Source organism: Vulpes lagopus, chromosome 3 (assembly GCF_018345385.1).
Source record: "Vulpes lagopus strain Blue_001 chromosome 3, ASM1834538v1, whole genome shotgun sequence".
In the NCBI taxonomy this organism is placed as follows: Eukaryota; Metazoa; Chordata; class Mammalia; order Carnivora; family Canidae; genus Vulpes; species Vulpes lagopus.
Window position 1 is genome coordinate 97,417,347 of NC_054826.1, and position 21,727 is coordinate 97,439,073.

At 47.1% G+C, this 21,727-nt stretch overlaps 1 protein-coding gene and 1 pseudogene across 1 annotated transcript; one reads left to right on the plus strand and one right to left on the minus strand.

The window, feature by feature from the left end:
* The first annotated feature begins 1,204 nt into the window (after positions 1-1,204).
* Positions 1,205-1,556, plus strand: LOC121487893 (annotated as a pseudogene).
* Positions 1,557-9,931: 8,375 nt separating this feature from the next.
* On the minus strand, positions 9,932-19,840 carry MUC12 (mucin 12, cell surface associated). Its single transcript, XM_041748510.1, has 11 exons — positions 19,813-19,840; positions 19,318-19,419; positions 18,544-18,671; positions 18,169-18,233; positions 15,486-15,637; positions 15,101-15,178; positions 14,827-14,989; positions 13,599-13,760; positions 12,903-12,979; positions 11,159-11,247; positions 9,932-10,967 (listed from the first exon to the last, which is right to left on the minus strand). Exons 1-11 carry the CDS (start codon positions 19,838-19,840, stop codon positions 10,926-10,928), a joined length of 1,086 nt encoding a protein of 361 aa, XP_041604444.1. The 3' UTR covers positions 9,932-10,925.
* Positions 19,841-21,727: the final 1,887 nt, after the last annotated feature.

Below are 21,727 nucleotides of genomic sequence, written 5' to 3' on the forward strand. Positions count from 1 at the left end.
ATGATCATCAATACACTGGAAGTCAGACAACAAAGGACAGTGGTTCCTGAGAGATAAACAAGGAAACAAACAAAGTGAGCCCTGTGATGGCCCTATCTTATGGACTTGTGAGGACTTCCAGGCAGATTGCCCAGAGGGAGAACGCAGCTGGAGCCCAGCAGCTCTACTGGGTTGAGGGGATGCCAATCAGCATCTTGAGATACCAAGGCAGCTGGAGTTCACAGGACAGAATTACCGGGGAGGCAGACTTACACAAAGGGGCCCCTGGATATCCATCAAGAGCTGTACTGATCAGAATGTGCTTATGAAGCAACTACCCAAGATCCAGGTAGTGCCACTGGGAAAGATTAGAAGGAATGAGACTGGGCTCTCACATAGGGATGGAAACAATGCTGTTCCCATCAGCCAAATTGGAAAACTTGTAATTCTCAGGGAATGGGACAGAGAACTCAGGAGAAAGATCTTGCGTCAGTCCTAGGAAATACAGCTCTACACTGAGATGTCTCAGAACTCGCAGAAGGAATTATCCTTTAAAAAAACAAAAACCGGCCGCCCCGGTGGCTTAGCGGTTTGGCGCCGCCTTCCACCTGGGGCGTGATCCTGGGGACCTGGAATCGAGTCCCAGGTCGGGCTTCCTGCGTGGAGCCTGCTTCTCCCTCTGCCTGTGTCTCTGCCTCTCTCTCTCTCTCTCTCTCTCTCTCTCTCTCTCTCTCTCTGTGTGTGTGTGTGTGTGTGTCTCTCATGAATAAATGGGTAAAATCTTAAAAAAAAAAAAAAAAAAGAAAGAAAGAAAGAAAATAAAAGAGAAGGGACTCCTGAGTGGCTCAGTTGGTTAAGCATCTGCCTTCAGCTCAGATCATGATCCTGGGGTCCTGGGACGGAGCCCCATGTCAGACTCCCTGCTCAGCAGAGAATCTGCTTCTCCCCTTCTCTCTCCCTTTGCTGGTGCTTGTGCTTGTGTGCTCTATCACAATTAAATACATAGAATCTTTATTTTTTAAAAAGATGTTATTTATTTATTCATGATAGAGAGAGAGAGAAGCAGAAGCAGGCTCCATGCAGGGAGCCGGACGCAGGACTCGATGCCAGGACTCCAAGACCAAGCCCTGGGCTGAAGGCAGGCACCAAACCGCTGAGCCACCCAGGGATCCTCCACATAAATTCTTTAAAAAGAGAGAGAGAGAGAGAAAGCTCTGCCCCACACATGGAGGAGTGCCACCGCCACTGTGACAAGGTTGGCTTCAAAGCTGACAAAGCCAACAATATCGTTGAAGAGTATATAGACAGGGTCTTGGGTGGTGAAGATACTAACCAAAACAATATCAACCAATGGACTGCAGGCATAATGGAGCAATCCTAAACACATTTGGTTAAGTTGGGAAAAGCCTATAAATATATCGTGACCATTGTGCAGTGGTCCAGAGGAGTGCATATGGCTTTCACACAGCCAGCTCATGTTTTGGTCATGTGCATCTGATGGAATCTGTACTGTAAAATGGGAGAACCCAGCCATGAACTGTATAGTCAATGTTTTCGCCACTGCTATTGTCCTGTGACAGACTAACGGTGTTCAGCCAAAGCCATTAACTTAAAAATTTGTCACTGTATCCTTTCTAAAAAGGATAATGGTTACTTAATGTGCTAAATGACAAACATGCAAGACGCTTCAATGTTATCAATAATCTCATAGCAAAATGGCAGCTTATCTCATATTCTATGTGACATCATTTTAAAAAGAAAAATTTTAGGTTGGTCAAAAGTGAATACAGAAATGTGGCACAACACAATAAAAATACAATGTCATATTTTCACCAGCTTTTTGCTAATGTGTACCTATGGAGATGGGGAAATCCATTCAAATGATAAAATTCCCTTTCAGCTAGAGATTTTTAAAATTTCAAATTCTTGAATTTACACTTGAGGGCAAATTAAATCCAGGAACCTGGGGCACCTGGGTGGCTCAGTGGTTGAGCATCTGCTTTTGACTCAGGGCATGATTCCAGGTCGGGATCAAGTCCCGCATTGGACTCCTCTTGAGGAGCCTGCTTCTCCTTCTGCCTGTGTCTCTGCCTCTCTCTGTGTATCTCTCATGAATAAATAATAAAGTCTTTTAAAAAATAATAAATCTGAGAACCTGAATTCCCTAGTTAAACAAAATTATGTGATTAAAAGTACATGGCTCTAATAATTGCCTTACAATTCACTCATTTCATGTAGAGTTCATTTCTTGAGTTCCTATTATGACCATATTTCTCTCTTAGCACTATAGTTACCAGTGTACTGCTCAAATTCTGAGTATCTTTTAGCACTTGTTTAGCTGGACAGCTAACATGTTTGGGGAAGAGTTGCCCCTTACACTAAGAAAAAAGTGAATCTGAGTATCTGTATAGAAGTAAGCAAAATGAAAATCACTTATTGCTCACAGAGAATTATAGATGTCATTTTAAAAGTTGCTGCTAGCAAGTAAAAAAAATGCATAAAATATGTAACTCTTAATTAAAGGCATTAATAGCAGCCTAGCCAGGGAAGTAGTAAATTTTGTCATTGTTTTAATTACAGCCATCTGTAAATAATTTTTTAAATATTAATTTATTATTTTAATGGGTGAGGGGTAGAGGGAGAGGGAGAGAGAGAATCCCAAACGGACTCCCTGCTGAGTATGGAGCCAGACTCGAGCCCAATCTCACAATCAGAGATCATGACCTAAGCCAAGATCAAGAGTCAGATGCTTAACCGACTGAGCTACCAGGCACTCCTCATCTGTAAATAATTTAAACAGTTATTACATGGAGTTCGAATTGAGTAGAATAAGTAGACTAATTTAGAAGTATGCAACCAGGGGGGTCTGGGTGGCTTGGTTAGTTGAGCATCTAACTCTTTTTTTTTTTAAAGATTTTATTTATTCATGAGAGACACACACAGAGAGAGGCAGAGACACAGGCAGTGAGAGAAGCAGGCTCCATGTAGGGACCCTGACGTGGGACTTGATCCCAGGTCTCCAGGATCACACCCCAGGCTGAAGGCAGGCACTAAACCACTGAGCCACCCAGGGATCCCCCTGAGCATCTGACTCTTGATCTCAGCTCAGGCCTTGATGTCAGGGTCATGAGTTCAAGACCCACATTCAGCTCCATGCTGGGCATGGAGCCTACTTGAAAATAAATAAGTAAAATAAAATAAAAGTATACAATCATTAGCAGGTTAACAAACATCTCAGGGCTTATGAAATATAGTTAAATTTATTAAGATAATAAAAGATAAAAAATTAGAGTACACAGCTGGTCACAAAATATGAAGTCAATCTTCTTATTTGACCTGGAAAACAAAATTAATTGCATGTATTATCACTAATACTAATACATACAGGGAGTGGAACCATGATTCATTGCATTTTGGAGGGGGAAAGAAGGGCTTAGTATTAGCACTGACAATATTAGCATAATATTCTTGTCAGAATGCTGTGTGCATGTTTGACATTTGGCAAAGAAACAATAATTGTAGGCATGTCTGGATGGTTCAGTGGTTGAGCGTATGCCTTTGGCTCAAAGTGTAATCCTGGGGTCCCAGGATCAATATCCACATCAGGCCTTCCTGTAGGGAGACTACCTCTCTCTCTGCCTGTCTCTGTCTTCCTCTGTGTGTCTCTCATTAACAAATAAATAAAATCTTTTAAAAAAAAAAGATACAATAATTGTTCCATATTTAAGAGGAATATTGAGAAAATACAAGGATAGAATTTCATGCAGTGATCTACATTTTGGGGATGTCTAAAATTCTCACAGCCATTACCCATATTTTACTTCATGCTGCTAGCTTTTGTGCCCTTGACAATTACCATAGTGACCAAAATAATCTGTGTAGTTAAGGCTTGCTTTGATTATTGTTATTAAAGGTTGATTTTAAAAGAATAATAATAAAAAATGCCTCAGGAACTTGCTATCCGTGCTTTTACTTTTTAATTTAAAAAAAAATTTTTAGAGAGGGAGACAGAGAGAAAAATAAGAGGAGGGATAGAAAGAGAGGGATAGAGAGAATCTCAAGCAGACTCCACGCCCAGTACAGAGCCTGAAGCAAGGTTCAATCTCACAACCGTGAAATCATGACCTGAGCCAAAATCAAGAGTTGGACGTTTAACCAACTGAGCCACCCAGGTGCCCCAGCTCCATTTTTATTTAAAATATAGTAAAGATTATCTTCCTATGCTGAGAAAGAAAGAAAGAAAGAAAGAAAGAAAGAAAGAAAGAAAGAAAGAAAGAAGAAAGAAAGAAAGAAAGAAAGAAGAAAGAAAGAAAGAAAGAAAGAAGAAAGAAGAAAGAAAGAAAGAAAGAAAGAAAGAAAGAAAGAAAGAAAGAAGAAAGAAAAAAATAGCAAGAGGAAAAGGAGGAGAAGATGGGGTTTGGTTTTGGAATAATCAATGTAAGCACATAATACAAAACTTAGAAAATAAGACTTTCTCCTACCTTAAATACAAATTATCCTTCTCTAAATCAGCTACTATTACTAGTTTCTTGTGAAGGCTTTCAGATATTATATACATCTACAAGCACTTAAAAAATGTATAGTTGGGACACCTGGGTGGCGGTTTAGCGCCTGCCTTCGAGCCAGGGCGTGATCCTGGAGTCCCAGGATCGAGTCCCACATCGGGCTCCCTGCATGGAGCCTGCTTCACCTTCTGCCTGTGTCTGTGCCTCTCTCTCTCTCTCTCTCTCTCTCTCTCTGTCTCTCATGAATAAATAAAATCTTTAAAAAAAAAAAAAAAAAAGGTTGTGATCCCGGTATCCAGGAATCAAGTCCAGCATTGGGCTCCTCACAGGGAACCTGCTTCTCCTTCTGCCTATGTCTCTGCCTCTCTTTCTGTGTGTCTTTCATGAATAAATAAATAAAACCTTTATTTAAAAATGTATGGTTGCACACCATACACATGGCTCTGTGTCTTGCTTTTTTCATTTATTATCTTGAACACTCATAGCAGCACATATTAAGCTGCCTCCTTCTTTGGAATGACTACACAGAGCTCTATAGTATGGATATACTATAATTTATTTTATTAAATAACTAAATAATGAAATAATTAAATGTATGGTGGGTGGAAGTTTGTTCCCCATGAGCTATCCCCTCTGGTGCTAATTAAATAATTAAATAATTAAATTAACACCCTCTGGTGCTAATTAAATAATTAAATGTGTTGTGGGTGGAAGTTTGATCCCCATGATCTATGCCCTCTGATGCTAATCCAAGACTATCATACATTACGTGGCAAGAGGAACTTGGTAGGTATAGTGTTACCAATCAGTTGACTAATCAGGTCAAAGAGGAAGATTATCCTGGATTTTCAGGGCAGGCCCAACACTATCATAGGAGCCCTTAAAATCAGGGGGCAAGAGCAGAAGGGACTTAGAGAAAACCAACAGAGGCAGGTCTTGTCACTTGCTAGGGTGAATATGGATATCCTTGTACTTGTACGGGTATGTGAGTGTATCCATAGGGTAAATTCCTACAAATAGAAATTGCTGGTTGAAAGAGCATGCATCTTTGATATTGTGTTATTTCTTTCTCAAAGACTTTCTATTGAATTGTACCAATCTGTAGCAGTGCCTGTTTTCCATACTCTCGACAACCAGTATGGCTATCTAGCCTTTTGATTCTTGGCAATTGCTATGGGTTGAATTGCATCCCCCTGGCTCCTCTTAAAAAATTCTTTTGAGGGATCCCAGGTGACTCAGCAGTTTAGCGTCTGCCTTTGGCCCAGGGCATAATCCTGGAGTCCCAGGATCGAGTCCCACCTCGGGCTCCCTGCATGGAGCCTGCTTCTCCCTCTGCCTGTGTCTTTGCCTTTCTCTCCCTCTCTCTGTGTGTCTCTCATGAATAAATAAATAAAATATTTTTTAAAAATTATATTAAATTCCTAACCCCCAGGACCTCAGGGTGTGACCTCATTGGGAGATAAGCCTTTATAGAAGTAATCAAGTTAAAATGAGGTTATTAGGGTGGGCCCTATCCATTATGACTGGTGTCCTTATAAAGAGGGGAAATTCAGAGACTACATCAAAATAAAAAAGTTTCTGCACAGTGAAGGAAATAATCAACAAAACTAAAAGACAACCTACGGAATGGGAGAAGTTGTTTGCAAACATCTCCGATAAAGAGTTCGTATCTAAATACTATATAAGGATTGATATAAACTCAATACCCAAAAAACAAATAATCCAATTTAAAAATGGGCAGAAGATAAGAATAGACATTTTTCAAAGAAGACACATAAATGGCCAACAGTACATGAAAAGATGCTCAATATCATTTATCATCAGGGAAAAGCAAATCAAAACTACAATAAGGTACCATCCCACACCTGTCAGAATGTCTAAAACCAAAACCAGAATAAACAGCAGGTGTTGTTGAGGATGTGGAGAAAAAAAGAACCCTTATGCATGGTTGGTGGGAATGCAAATTGGTGCCGCCACTGTGGAAGACGGTATGGAGGTTCCTCAAAGGTTAAAAATAGAGCTACCCTATGATCCAGCAATCACACTGTTGGGTTCTTACCCCAAAATTACAAAAACACTAATTCAAAGGGATACATGCCCCCTGTGTTTATTGCAGCATTATTTACAATTCCAAACGATGGAATCGGCTCAAGTATCTTATTGACAGATGAATGGATAAGGAAGATGGGATATATATGACAGAATATTATTCAGCCATAAAAAAGAATGAAATCTTGCCATTTGCAAAACACGAATGGAGCTAGAGAGTGTAATGCTAAGGTGAAATAAGCCAGAGAAAGACAAATACCATATGATTTCATTCATATGTGGAATCTAAAATACAAAGCAAGTAAAGGGAAAAACAGAGAGAGAGGGACAAAGTAAGAAACAGACTCTAACTGCAGAGAACACACTGATGGTTACCAGAGGAGAAATGGGTGAGGGGATGGATAGAATAGGTTAAACAAAACAAAACAAAATCGGCAGAAATTTGGAGCCCAGAAACAGACATACATGACAGGAAAGACAATGTGAAGACACATAGGGCAAAGATGGCCAGGAGGCTAAGGGGATGCATATTCAAGCCACAGAACCCCAAGGATGGCCAGCAAGCCCAGAAGATAGAAAACAGGAGGAAAGATCTCCCCCTAGAGTCATCACACGGATCATGGCCTTGCTGACATCTTGATTTTGGACTTCTGACCTCCAGAATCATGAGACAAGATTTTTTTCTGTTGTTCTAAGCCACTCAGGTTGTGCTAATTTGTTATAGTAGTCCAGGGGGAGAGAATCTTTCTAGGCACCTGTGGTCACAGCACTGGGTTCCAGGGGAGAGAAGTCAGTCGTGACTCCCAGGAAGGCTCAGAGGAGGACGTAGACCTTGTTGATGGGGAGGGGGAGGGTAACCACTGGAGTGCATGTTTCTTACACTCCCTCGGGAGGATGACAGTAGGGTGGTGGTGAGGATGTGGGTGAAGGCACTCAGGATGGGGAGGAGAGGAGAGGGCAGAGGGAGATGACTGAGCACCCATGCCTCGGACCTTTTTGTGCTGGGTGTGAGAGGTGAGAAGGACTTGCCACCGCTGGACAGAGCCAAACTGGGCCCAAGATGTTGTGTTTCATTGACAAGCAATTTAACCACCGTGTGCTGGAAGGAAGGGCCAGGTGGTCATGAGAGGGTGTGCCTACCTGGAAGAGCCAGGTGAAGGCCACTAGGCTCTTCTGTGAGACCCACGCCCCACTCAGACATCCCCAGCCCAGTAACCTGAGAAGGGATGTGGCTCTGCATCCCCAGGAAGGGCACACGAGAGAGTCAGATGCCACTCAAAGCTGGCCATGGCTCTACAGACCAGCTGATGCCAGGCTCACAAAGGGGACCAGAGAACAGGAGCAGAGAATCTGTAAGGCTCCATTTCACCAAGGGGAAGACCGAGGTTAGAAGTGCAATGAGCCACAGCACGCAGAATGTGGAAGAGGCCAAGGAGAGGGGAGAAGGAGGAAAGGGGAGGAAGAAGGAGGGGAAAGATGGGCCAGAAAGATGAAACAGAAAGCAAAAGAGGAGGGCAGGGTGGTGGAGGAACGAGAGAGCTGGAAACATCTTCCCAAAATAAGGCCCATCACAGTGTCTAAAATGGCATTTATTAGAGATAAGGCACTAAGAATCTGGACAGCATAGTCAGTGCCTAGGAAGAGGGTGTCATTCTTATTACTAACAAGGTGACAGCTCCAGGTGCCATCACATTGGGAGTCTGTGCCAAGTGATGGCAGGGTTCAGGTCAGTGAACCAGCCCTTTAAACCAAGCCACTCACTGCCTCACCCTGCCCCAGGCTGCTGCCCTCCGTCCTCCTCCCATACCTCTTCTTTTGCCCCATGAGCCCTCAGGCTGGTCCCCAGAGAAAACCCTGCCTCCTGTGAGTGGGTTTGAGCCAAGGAGGCCACTGGCTCCCTGCCCTCACCCCATTCCTTCTTTGGAGAAGAGTTGCCCAAGGTCTGGGGCCAGGTGACTGGGAGCCCCTTCTGCTCCTGGTATAGTGAGCTTAGGGTAGGCAAAGCCCAAGACATGGCAGTTTGAGTGGCATCTACAGGGCGCAGCATGAGCCCCCTACTTTTGCCTCCAAGTCCCCTGCTAACCCCACCCCAGCCATCCCAGGATGACGTCTCAAGAGAGTGAGAACCTGAGGCCAGTAGTTTGGTTTCTGTCTTTTCCCCTCCTTCTTTCTCTAAGGACAGGCGAGTGGCAGAGGAAAGTCCTGAAGGGTCTGACCAGAACCCCTTGTCAACCTCTGCCAACTTGACCCCAGTCCCCATGGCCATGGAACCCTTAGAGGGTCCAAGCCTTGTCCTTTAGGGGAAGACAGTGAGGCCAGAGATAAGCTGAATTGCACCATGGCGCACAGCTGGTTCATCACAGGATTAGAATCTGGGGCTCCCAGAGTGCCTGGGTGGCTCGGTGGTTGAGTGTCTGCCTTTGACTCAGGTCATGATCCCAGGGTCCTGGGATTAAGTCCCACATCAGGCTCCCCACAGGGATCCTTCTTCTCCCTCTGCCTGTGTCTCTGCCTCTCTCTTGTCTCTCATGAATAAATAAATATAATCTTTTACAAAAAAGGAATCTGGGGCTCCCAAAACCCCATCTTGTGCCCATTTGGCTACAGCAGTGGCCCTTTCCTTGTTCTTGGCTGCCCAACAACCGTAGGACATCCTCAGGGTACCAGGCAGGGATGAGGTGATACAGAAATGGCCAGGATGAGAGTCAGAGCAGAGACTTCAGACATTTGTCCCGGTCATGCAGGGAAGGCCTAGATATTTGGTGGGAGGTGACCAGGGGTCAGAGGGCCACATCCACAAGGTAAGAGCAGACCTTAACATCAGTGAAGCATCTGCCATATGCCAGGGGCCATGCTAATCCTCCGGTCCTGACAAGTCTGAGCTCTTATTCTCATTTTAGAGAGTAAGCAGACTGAGAGACTAACTTGTATGCACCCAAAGGCCTAGCTCTTCTCCCGAATATAGCCAGGAGGAGACGGTGATGGACATGAGCTGAGCTCTGAGCAGAGGATCCCCCAACCCGTGCCCCCCAGAAAGCAGCCCTCCCTCAGGCCTGGCAGACTTGGGGTTCACTCACTGTGTCCAGCAGCAGCATGAGGGAACAGGAGCTGGACGGTAAGGGGCAGCAGGCAGAGCATCACGGTCACCAGTCTTGACATCGTAGCTCTAAGGGTAGTGGACCTGCTGTGTACCCTCGCAGGAATGGGCAAATGAGTGTCAGCCAAGGAACCCCGGTAATAAATGGGCCCCAGAGCCCTTTGATCCCTGAGACACTGGAGAACTGGGCCAGCCCACCTGAGTCAGTGTATGAGCTTCTCATGATTGGGGGTGCGGGCTTTATTTCAGGCCAAAGGGCAGAGGGAGGGGAGCCCCTCCCTTTCCAGGCAACACACAAGCACACAGGCTGTCTGATTTTTCGCCCCAACAAAAGGGCAAGCACAGGGGCCTGAAGCAACCTGAAAGAACGGAGAAGACCCATGGGGGGAGGCGGTGGGCAGGGGGAACGGAGCAGAAGACGCTGGGCCTGTACCAGGGAGGAGAAGCTTCAACTCCAGCCCCCGGTAAGGACGCTCTCCCTCCCTTTCCTCTCAAGCTCTCTACCTGCAGGTACCCCACCAGAACATGGGATGTAAATCATGGCCACACCTGAGCCAGTGCCCCAGCTCCAGGATGGCTGCATTCCTGACATCTATCTGTGAGTTCACAGGTGGGCACAAGCTTCCATGGCCATCCGGAGTGACCTTGTTCCCCCTCCAAAGTCAACAAAGCCAAGTGCTCACTCCTTCACCTTCTGTGGGCCTCCACTCCTCACTCCCTGGGCCTGAGGCCCCCAAAGTCTGGTCCCAGGCTTGCCTGCCACAGTGACCTCAGGCAGAGGGGGTCTGATCCTGCCCTGGCCTGGAGCAGCAGAGAGGATCCATGCTGCATGTTCAACATGTGGTCCCAGGAAGGGGCTGAGAGTGCAGAGTGTCCCGTGTCCAGATATGGCATCTAATCCTGGTTGGAGTGCATTCTCTCCAAGAAGGGATCCCTGGAGCCCCAGGTGGGAGGGCAGACCCCCCTGCAGGGTAGAGAAAGAAAATACAACTCTCTGCTTTAAACCTTGTTCTTTTATTGGGAGGGAAATTTCAGAGTGGGAAGTCACTGGAGCAAAGATGTCAGGGTGTCTGGGCAGCCCCGGGGCTCCTGGTTGGAGGGTGAGGGGGTGGGGAGAGGGGCTCACAGCAGGGGCTGGCCAGGCCCACCAGCTCTGAGAGGGTCACCTTGAGCCCCAATGCTCTATTTCCTTTTAACCAACGAGGGCGTTGAGGAGTAGCACAGTGGTGGGTTTTCTCTCTCTGCTGATGTCTTGTTGTCCAAATCTGGATGAGGAGTGGGAGCCTCTGCCTCGCTCACTGAACAGTGGTTACCACCCTGGGCCTCTGGATGTGGAACTGGGGGTGGGAGAGAGGAAGTGAGGCCAACAGGCCCTCAGCTATGGCCATGTCCGGTGGAAGTTACCTATCTCTGGACCAGGGTGCTGACCGTCCCTGGGCAGCCCCAGGGTGGTGGGTGGTGGTGGTAGGTAGTGGGTTGGGGGATGGGGAGGGTAGAGCTCCTAGCTGAAGACAGGCCCCTGAATCACCTCCATGGTGGGATCCACGTTCTCCAGGGAGGGCTGGAAATGGTCATAGATGTTTTCAAGGCTGAATCGGTCCTCCTTCAGATTCTCATCTGCAGAAAGAGGGGCCAGGCTGAGTGATCCTGGGGGAGGCTGGAGAGGCATAGAGGGAGACTTCTTCCAGTATCTTCCCTAAAGTATCTCCCACTGCCCAACCATCCTTCCACCATTGCAGCCAGTCTATGAGGTGGCTCTGGGAGCGTGCCTGGGGAGCTGGCCCAATGGGATGAGAGGACAAGAGGGAACCACAGCCCCTTGACATGTTTCAGGGTCAGAAGTCATGACCATGGGTAGGCTTGGGGATGATCTGGGTGAGAGTGGACCGGGAGGAAGGCACTGCTCAGGGGTCACCAGCTCACACACCCTCACAGCAATGGGAACCAGGGCAAGCAGAAACCAGCAGGGCCCAGAATCTTCTCTTGGAGCTGGCATGTTTTCAGCAGCCAGTTTCCCGGTTCTGCACATCCCACCCTCCTCAGCCTCCATGATCATGCCTTTCTTTGTTTCCTTCAAAGTCTTCCTGGGGACTCTGCCCTTTACCCTGCCCTCTTCCATGCCTGTATGCTTCCTTGACCACTCCCAGCTGCCCACTGGCTGAGACGTCTCCCCAGGGTTCAGACCAGAGCTGGTGGTGCCTCCTTCCACTGGCCCACAGTGTGTCCCACCTGCTGCCTCTTTCCGCTGCCAGGCAGTGCTCCAGGCCTTCTCCCTTTTCCAGCCTGTGACGAACAACCCGGCCCAGCTCACTGGCATCTAAACTACATCTTCTGCTGTCCATTCCTCCCATCCCTCCTACCCCAACTCAGCTGCATCCTCCATCCCCTGCATACTGCAGAGCCATCTCGTTGGTCTCCCCACGTTAGGGCTGTCCCTCCCCAAGTCCACTTGAGTAAGCTGCTCAAAATGTATCCCTGGACTCCCTCCCTTAAAGCCCCTCCAGTGTGTCCCCCTCATTATGGCTCACAGAGACCTCCACAACCTCCCTGGGATCTGTGTTCCTGGAAGCAGGAAGCATCCAGATTATTCACCAGCCTGCAGACTGGCTCAGGTGATGCCTCCTCTGCAGTCTTTTCTGATCCCTCCCCACCCTGGCTGGGGCAGACATACTTCTGGGCCCCTGGAGCCCAAGGCATGGTCCTGTCCTCCCACTGACTGTGTGTGCCTCTGAAGCTCTCACAGGGGCTGGTCTCTAGGGGGCAGGATCTGACTCAGCTATGCCTGTTGACCCTCCATGGTGTTTGTCAGAAGGAACTAGTAGGGCAGGACCTGCCCAGGGACTGTGATCATTCATCTCAGTGCAGCAAGATATTAGCAGATGTGACATGGTAGTTTTCCATGGCAGCGGAGAATCAGAAGAGCTTGAACACACAGGAGGCTCTATGGAGGGGCAGTGTTTGAACTAGACCTTGGAAACAGAGCCCCCAAGGAGGGGAACCCTCCATACAGTGGTGCAGGAGGCGCAAAAGCATGAAGAAGGTAAAGGTGAGCGTCAGCCCCACACAGATGGGAGTGTTAGAGAGGAGCTGAGAAAAGACAAAGTCAGCGGAGGCAGCGTAAAGGTTCAGGGTCAGGAGTTCGCAGAGAAGCTGGCAGAGCCAGGCAGCCACAGGACACACAAACCCAGCTGGCACCCACAGCCACACTGAATCTGGCTGCAGCACCTTCTCGGCCTTTCTCCGCCCACTAGCTTGCTCCTGGTGAGAAGTACCTTCCCAGATGCCTGTGTTCTGGAAGCTGCCAGGAATGTCTTCTCCTTGCCACTCCTGAGACAGTTTGTATTCTTGCCTGCCAACAGAAACGAGGTGAACAGCTGGCCGCAGGGAGGTGGAGGAGGGAGCATAGAGCCCTGACCCTTGGCTTCTGGAAAGGGCTACCTCAGCCAAGCCCTGGTTCAGGGAGGGGCCTATCCCCAGGGCAGTAGCAGAAAACAAAACAACATCACCGTGGCCTGCCCCTCCCTCAATAGGCCTCTGTTCCCTTATCTTTGAGAAGGGAGCATTAGATCAGAGTCAGAGCAACTCCCTCTGACTATATCAGAGGCATCAGTGGCACTGTGCCCATTGTTTCTCAATCTTCTAAGGTGGATTTCCTCCCATTTTACAGCTGAGAAAGCGACACTGGATAGCTCATCCCCAGTGTCCCAGTGCAACAACGTGGCTCTGTGGCAGCCAAGGTGATAACACCAGGTAATGTCATTATATAATCCAATCTCAGGACCCAAGTTTTAAGATGCACTTCTCTGCCAAACAGATCAGGTCAGATCAGCAGGCTGCCTTTTGCTGTTACCCAGAGCTGAGAGGGACTGTGTCCCCATCAGGCCTCCAAATGCTGAATTGGAAGGAGAAGAACCTTGGGATATTCCAACTGTGTTCCCCTTTCCCTGGGCCCAGCCCCAGAAGCTCACCTGTGCAGTTTTCTCTGGGATCGGCCGAGGAGGACGATCAGGACCACCACCATGACCACCAGCAGTGCTCCCACAGCCCCCACACTCCCATACACCAGGCTCTTGCTGGTTCTCAATGCACAAGTCTCTCCCCAGTACCAGTGCATGTCTGAGGTCGGGCATCTGGGAACACACCCAAGATCAGGACAGCCAGCTAACATCCCTCACACCCAGTCTCCCAAAAAAGAAAAATGAATGTCAAACCACTGGAAACTGGCTTTCCCTCCCTCCAAGGACAGGCATTGGTTAGGAAGGACCCAGGTTAGGAGGCTCCCTAACACTTAAAGGGCAGTGAGGGAGTGGGGGATGCCCTAGTACAGAGCAGGATTCAGAATCTGAGTTTTGGATGCCTTGTCCTAGGAACGTGATGTCCACCCATCTAATCTCTAGCTGGCAACTTGACTGGCCTGTTACCAATTTTATATTTTATCCTTTTTAAAATTATTTTTATTTTTTATTTTTTTATTTATTTGAGGGAGAGAGAGAAAGCACAAGCAGATGGGAGAGGGAGAACGAGGCTCCCCTCTGAGCAGGGAGCCTGACACAGGGCTCAATCCCAGGACACCGGGATCATAACCAGAGCCAAAGGCAGACGCTTAACCCACTGAGCCACCCAAGTGCTCCTATATTTTACGCTTTTTTTTAAAAAGATTTTATTTGTCTATTCATGAGAGACACAGAGACAGAGGCAGAGACACAGGCAGAGGGAGAAGCAGGCCCCACTCACGGAGCCTGACACGGGACTCTACCCCGGGTCTCCAGGATCACACCCCGGGCCGAAGGTGGCATTAAACCCCTGGGCCACCGGAGCTGCTCCTATTTTATGCTTTAATTTATGCTCTCCCAAATTTAGTGCCCCAGCTATAGCTAGATGTGATAATGGCACTGTGGCTAGGATACCAAAAGGAAAATGAAATGTAGAGATAGAGATCTATAGATACAGAATTGGAAATTGGTAACTGGAACTTTCTCAGGAAGGGGCTTGTTCTGTCCTAAGACACTCATGTCTATAACCTGCACCTCCTCCTCCCTCTGGTGGGGGCTAGGAGTGAAGGGACACCCAGGTAGAAGAAAGAGGGATGGTGGGGAGGAGCTCTCCCTCCCCAACCCTGCTCCATGACTGTGGTGAAGGGTACAGTCCTACCACAAAACAGAGTGGGTGCTGGCCTTAGAGGGACTGGACACTCACAAACAGCGGGGGCCACTTCGTTGCAACTGGCATTCACCCTCATGACAGTTCAGTTGCGACTTAGTCCCAGAAGTGCACTTGGTCACACAGGCCAGCTTCCCATCCAGTTCATCCACATAGTAGAACTGGGCATAGTCCTTTGCAGCCTTCTGGGTGCATTGCTCTGGGAGTGAAGAGTGGGCAGCAAGCATCAGCCTGGTTAAAGCACCCCCAGCCTCCATATGTACTGCCCACACTTGTCCCCCAACACCCACCACTCTATGGAGGTGCTTACCCTGCAGGTCAAAGCCCAGGTTCACAGTCTTGCTCACAATGGTGGCTTTCTCATTGTAGCACAGATGTAAGGAGACTGCTAAGCATGGCAGGAAAGAACAAAACATAAACACTGCTCTTTACCCTACTAGAGTCTTGGCCTATCCCTTGGGCCTGTAAGCAGACTCAGATAGAGGCATTAGGGCTGGTGACAACCTGAGCCCGAGACCAGGAGCAGCTGCTGGGGCACACTGCAGAGTCTAGGGAAAACACCCAGGGGGGGGGCTTCTGGATCCCTATGGGTAAGTCTCTGGAGTTCCAGAAAAGAGGAGAGATGCAGGGCAGTCAGAGGCTGAGACCCCCTATGGGACCCCTCTCATCCTTTCCCTACCACCATCAGGGCCTACCTCTGCACTCTTCCGAATCACCAGGTAACCTTTTGGTCTCATTCATAATCTTGGCCGTTATGATTTCAATGAGATTTTCAAACAGTTTCTGAAAATCTGAAGTGTAGTTTGTCTCCATGACAACATCATGTTCCACCACAACACTGCCATTGCTAGAATCAGGAGTCAATGATTCATCAGTCACTCTGGGTCACCCACCCTCCCAGAAAGTGGGGCCCGCAAAGCAAGAAGGGTGATGGGAGACAGTTAGCTATGTGACTCAGATGCAGAACAGACTAGGGACTCTTCCCTCCAACAGTTAACATCCTAGACAGAAGCTGCAGAGTAAAATGATCTAAGATTCCAAAATATCAGTGATCACAAGAAATGCCATTGGATAAAATTCATTCCTAAAAATGGAAGCTCTTGGGTGAAGATGTGGCAAAATTGAACCCTTGGGCACTGTTGGCAGGAATGTCAAATGGTACAGCCACTGCAGCAAACAGTATGACAGCTCCTCAAAAAATTAAAAATAAAATTACCATATGACCCAGCAATTCCACTTACTGGTATTTACCCGAAAGAATTGAAAGCAGGGATTAAAGACATATTTGTACACCCATGTTCATAGAAGCATTATTCACAATAGCTAAAAGGTGGAAACAACCTAAGTAGGTGTCCACTGATGGATGAATGGATAAATAAAAGGTAGTATACAGTACAATGAAATATTATTCAATCTTACTAAAGAAGAAAATTTTGACACAAGCTGCAATGTGGATGAACCTTGAGGACATTGTGCCAAGTGAAATAAGCCAGTAACAAAAGGACAAATACTGTATGAATATTTATATGAGTACTAATATGAAGTCCCTAGAGTTATCCAGTTCCTAGAGACAGAAAGTAGAATGGGGGTTGCCTGAGGTGGGTTGAGGAGTTGTTGAGAGTTTTTGTTTAAGTTTGGGAGGATGAGAAAGCTCTGGAGATGGACTGTGGTGGTGGTTACACAACAATGTTAATGTACTTAATGCCACTTAAAGCCATTTAAAATGATTAATTTAATGGTTAATGGCAAAATTTATATTATGGCTATTTTACCACAATAAAAAATATTTTAAACTAAAACTTTTTAAATGGAGGCTGTTGGACTATATTTTAAAACCAAATAAGTATGTTTTAGAAATGAAAAAAATGTGAGGTCACTTTAGAAATATAAGATTCAAAAAAAAAAAAAAGAAATATAAGATTCCAATCCAGAAGCTCCTTGTTATATGGCCAATGGGACACTGAGAGATCTTAAGATAAGATCTGTCATCAGTCACAGCCATTATCAGAGAAGTCAGGAACAGGACACAGGAGGACAAAACCCAAAATGGAGATGGAAACAAGCGCTGGCCCTGGGCAAGGGGTGAGGGTAGGGTAGAGGACACCGAGACATAGAAGCGCATGGGCCCTTGACAGTATGAATATGCCTTTTTTCCTACTGGACAAGACACCCTCCAGGCTCCCTTCCCTCCCTTCTACTTTTCACTCTCCTTTAGGGGATCTGCTTCTGCCTACCCCTTAGATGCTGGTGTTTGACATGCTTCTTTCCTGGCAAATGTTCACCCCTGTGCTGTGAACATCCCCAAGCCACCATATGGTCTACTCTTAGGACTTCCAGCAACTTCTATCCAGGGAAACCAACACCAGAGTCTCTGCTGCAGACACTTTCTATCACATGTTCCACCACATGCTGTTCTATTACTCAACCATTCAATGTGGCTGCGCCCTGGGCACTTGAAACTCCATATGGCCCACTCATCATCTTCTTTCCCACCTCCCTCCTCTTTACCTTCCTCATCTCAGCAAAGGGTACTCCATACTCCCAGTAGCCCAGAAAACTGGTGCCATTCCTCCTTCTCTGCAAATACCCATCAAATCTCCATGATCTGCTGGTCTTGCTTCCTAAAGACCTTTCACACTGGACTATTTTTCTTCTGCATTGTCACCTTTCTGGTCCAGGCCACTATAATCTCCTTCCCTTGTCCACCATTCTCAGTCCTGCAGCCAGATTGAACTCTCTGAAGTGCAAATAAGATACCTTCCCACATGGGCCAAAACTACTGATGCCTAAAGATTAAGTAACTGGGTATGGGTCATCTTTCCACCTCCTCTCCCACCATGATTTCAAGCTGCCAATTGTTCTTTATGTTTCTGCAATCAACTCTCCTCTATTTTACCTCTAAGCTCCTCATCAGCAATTCCCTCTACATGGCTTATTCTTCATGATTCAAGCCTCAGCTTAGCTGTCATGTCTTCCCAAAAGATTTCCCTCCACCTTACCCAACTTGCATTCAACCTCTCCCATTGCACCCTGTGTGTTTTTTACTGTTAACTCTAAACATATTGCACAGCTATTTTACTATGTTCTGCCACCCTTTGCTCCATGAAGACCAGAACCACTGCATTCCCTGCACCTACCACAGGGTAGGCTTTCAATACAAGCTGTTAAATGGATGAAGGATAAATAAATGAATGAATAAATGAATGGTTCAGAGCCTTCTGGTGTTGCCTGTGGGCTACGGGGTGGGGGTGGGGGGTCCCCTCTGACCCAGCCAGGTACTGATACTCATTCAAGATGGGAGAAGACAAGAGAGCAGAGAGGGGGGCTTCCCACAGTCTATAAATCTGACCTGCCCCCAACACACACACACATACTCACAACAGTCTCCTAATGATCACGCCTCTGTACTGGGGAAAGTCTTTGCCCATATAAGCTTTATCCATCTGAAAGAAATGAGGCAGCTGAGCAGCTCCTGCTCCATCTCAGAGGAAGCCCCAGGGCCCCCTCCCCCAGGGAACCCAAGGTATTAGCTCACAAAAAAGAAGGAAGGAAAGGTATAGGGATGCTCCCTCCACTAGGATGTGGGTGAGGTGGTGCTCAAGGAAGGGGGCTCTAAGAGGACCCCCTCTCAGGACTTGGGAAGACTGAAGGGATCCATGGGCTGAGAAACTCCAAAGTCAATCAGAATGAGCTCCTGTATCCCAATGACATTGGACATCCATATTGGGGAATCTGGGATTTTCCCGCTCTTACCTGAGTCATGAATAGTTGAGTGAAATTCCGGTAGACTGGAGAGGATATGTTATTCAGGTCTTTTGTGAAATTCCTATTAGTCACTTTCACTGTCACACCTAAAGTGGCATTGATTTTTTCCGGGATTTCTGTGGGAATAGGTCATATTATGCATGAGATAGCAACCTCCCAATAATGTCTTCTGGGATTGGTTAATTCTCTGCCTCCTGGCTCATGGAGGTAGAAAAAGTGAGTAGGAGGGTGGATGGACATTCAAGAGGCAAGTAAGAGTCACTAAAACTGGGACGCCTGAGTGGCTCAGTGGTTGAGCATCTGCCTTTGGCTCAGGGCATGATCCCAGGGTCCTGGAATCGAGTCCCACATCAGGCTCCCTGCATGGAGCCTGCTTCTCCCTCTGCCTATGTCTCTGCCTCTCTCTCTGTGTCTCTCAAGAATAAATAAATAAAATCTTTAAAAAAAAAAAAGTCACTAAAACTCCTGCCCCTTGTCTCTGAACACCATGAGGAGTTAATGGTCAGGATCATGACCCAGAGAAAGCTAAGTGGAGGGCTCCGAAAGAGTTGGGTTAGAAACATCTTGATCCACGGACATATAAGCTAGTGAAAAGAGCCCCGAGGAAGGGTCCATCCTCTATGTGGGCATTTGGGCCTAGGTAAATATCATATTTTTTCCTCTACCTGCACAATGAGGTAGCAGTAGCAGAAAGTCCTTCCAGTGTTGCCCTCCTATTTAAATAGTTAGGGACAATTTGCAGGTCTCAGAAAAGTTCATTACCGATGAAGAATGAGTCCACAAGGGACTTGCACTGGTAACCAAAGAAGCCTTGGGCACAGACACACTCTTTTCCATTCCATATGGTCCCATTGTGGCACTGCCCTGTGAAGGGATAGAATTCACAGCAGTCAACATGGAAGCCCAAGGGACAAAAATACTGGCCCCCAATCCAGGTCCTGTCATTCAGACATTGCGCTGATAGAGGAGAATAGAACCCTCTACCATAACCTCAAGCCTCAAGGGGATAGAAAGGATGAAGGACAATGGGGAATACGGAAACAAGAAATGAGAGGGGATGAGCAAAGAAAGCAAAAGTTCTAAAAATAAAAAGAGAAAATACAAGACAACATTATCCATGTGGACGACATTCACTGACAACAAGAAGACACTGGAAAGGTGGAACAAGACCACAAAGAGGTCAAAGCTGATTAGCTGATGAGAAATGAGAGCTGATGAGCAGGAGAGGCACACAGAGTGACATACAAAAATACTCACTGTTGTAGCTGAAAGACTGGGTCGTCATCACAGTTGTGTGTGTGCTAGTGAACAGGGAATGGAGAGTTGAAGAAGTAGTGACCCCAGGGACTGGAGTATGGGAAGAGCCAGGTAGAGTGGAGGACAGAAGAGGAGAAAAACCAGAGGAAGTTGTAATGGCTGAAGAAGAGTCAGAGACTGGCCTGGAGGAAAAACCGGGGATAGCTGAGGCTGAAGAAGCACCAGGGACTATAGTTTGGGAGCTGTCATATGTTATTGGTATGCTTGGTGACCTTGTGCTGCTTTGAAAGATAGTAGATCCTCCACTGAGGGTGGTAGTTGTTGGTCTGGAGAAGACTCTAGTTGTAGAAGAGAAAGTTAGAGCTGATGGGGATGTAGAACTAGGGCTGTCTGTGGCAGAGGGGATGGAAGTAGAAATCATTGGTTTAGCAGAATCACTATTGGTGATGAAGAGAGTGGAATTCTCATTCAAGGTGGTGGGCATTAGTCCAGAGGTGGCTGGGAGTGAAGAGGAATGGATGGGGCTTGATGAAGATAGTGGACTAAGATCTTCAGTGGTATTGGGTGCATCAGATGAATCAGTTGTCTTGGAGGAATAAGTGGTAGTGGTGAAGACACTGGATTCCTCAGTGATGGTTGTGATGGTAGTGGAAGCCAACAAGCCAGAACTTGATGAGGGCGTAGGACCCTGACTAGGAGTGGTAGAGGAAGTATCAATAGAAACTGCCGGATGAGACAAATCAGAAATGGTGTAGATGGTTGGCTTTTCTGTGAAAATTGTGGCCGTTTGTGCAGAGACCAAGATAGTAGTGGATGATTCATCAGAGCTTGGTGTGGAAATAAAACTTCCATTTACAGTGGGAGAGGAGGTAACCACTGAATCAGTGGAGTGAGACAAAACAGATAGGGTTGTGTGGGCAGTGGATGCTTCAGGAAGGAATGTGGGTACTTGCCCAGAGACAGGAGTAGTGGAAATTAATTCATCGAGACCAGATGCGGAAGAATGACTTTCATTATGAGTAGTATACAAGGTATCATGTGAAACTGTTGGATCTGATGTGAGTGTTTCTTGATATCCACCTGTAGTGGAAAGTGTTTCCCCTGAACTTGAAGTAGAAGCAGAACTTGTGCTCTCCTTGGAAAGAGTTGTGTCCAAACGCATTGTACCTATGGAAAAATCAGGAGTAGCTGAATAGACAGTAGACAGATCACTGAGACTTAAGGATGTCTGTTGTGAGACACCCATGGTAGTAGAAAGCTGGCCAGAACCTGAAGAGGAGACAGAACTTCCTACCAATTTTGTAAAAGAAGTTTCAGAGGAAACAGTAGATTTGGACAAATCAGACACACTGATGTATACACTCGGCTCCTCTGTGACAATCATAGTGGTTATTTCAGAGAGTAGAGTCGGGTTAGAGAGGTCACTGGGATGAGCAGGGAAAGCAGAATTTGCCTCATGTGTGCTATAAAACGAGTGGAACGAATATGTTGCACTTGACACTGTTGAAGTTACGGCACTCAAAGCAGATACGGGAGAAAAGGTTGTTTCCCATACACCTCCCGAAGTACTAAAAGACTCACTGGAACTTGATGTCGGCAAATAACTCTTATCCACTTCAGAAAAAGTGCTTGAAAATGAGTGAGTGACTGCAGACAAATCGGACATGGTGCTATGGTCTGTGGATTCCTGGGGGACACCAGTAGCAGTCGGTCCTGAGACAGCCGGGCTGGTAGACAGGTCTCCTGGCCTCGATGGGACCGTGGAACGGCCGGCGTCTGTGGTATGGGAAAGGTGGGTTGACGCCGTGGGCTCAGATGAAGCTGGCACAGTGGGGATGGGGGTTGTCTCGCCTGTGGGAGTGGAGCCGGCTTGCCCAGTGACCACAGTGGGGGTAGAGAGCTCACTGGGGCTCGA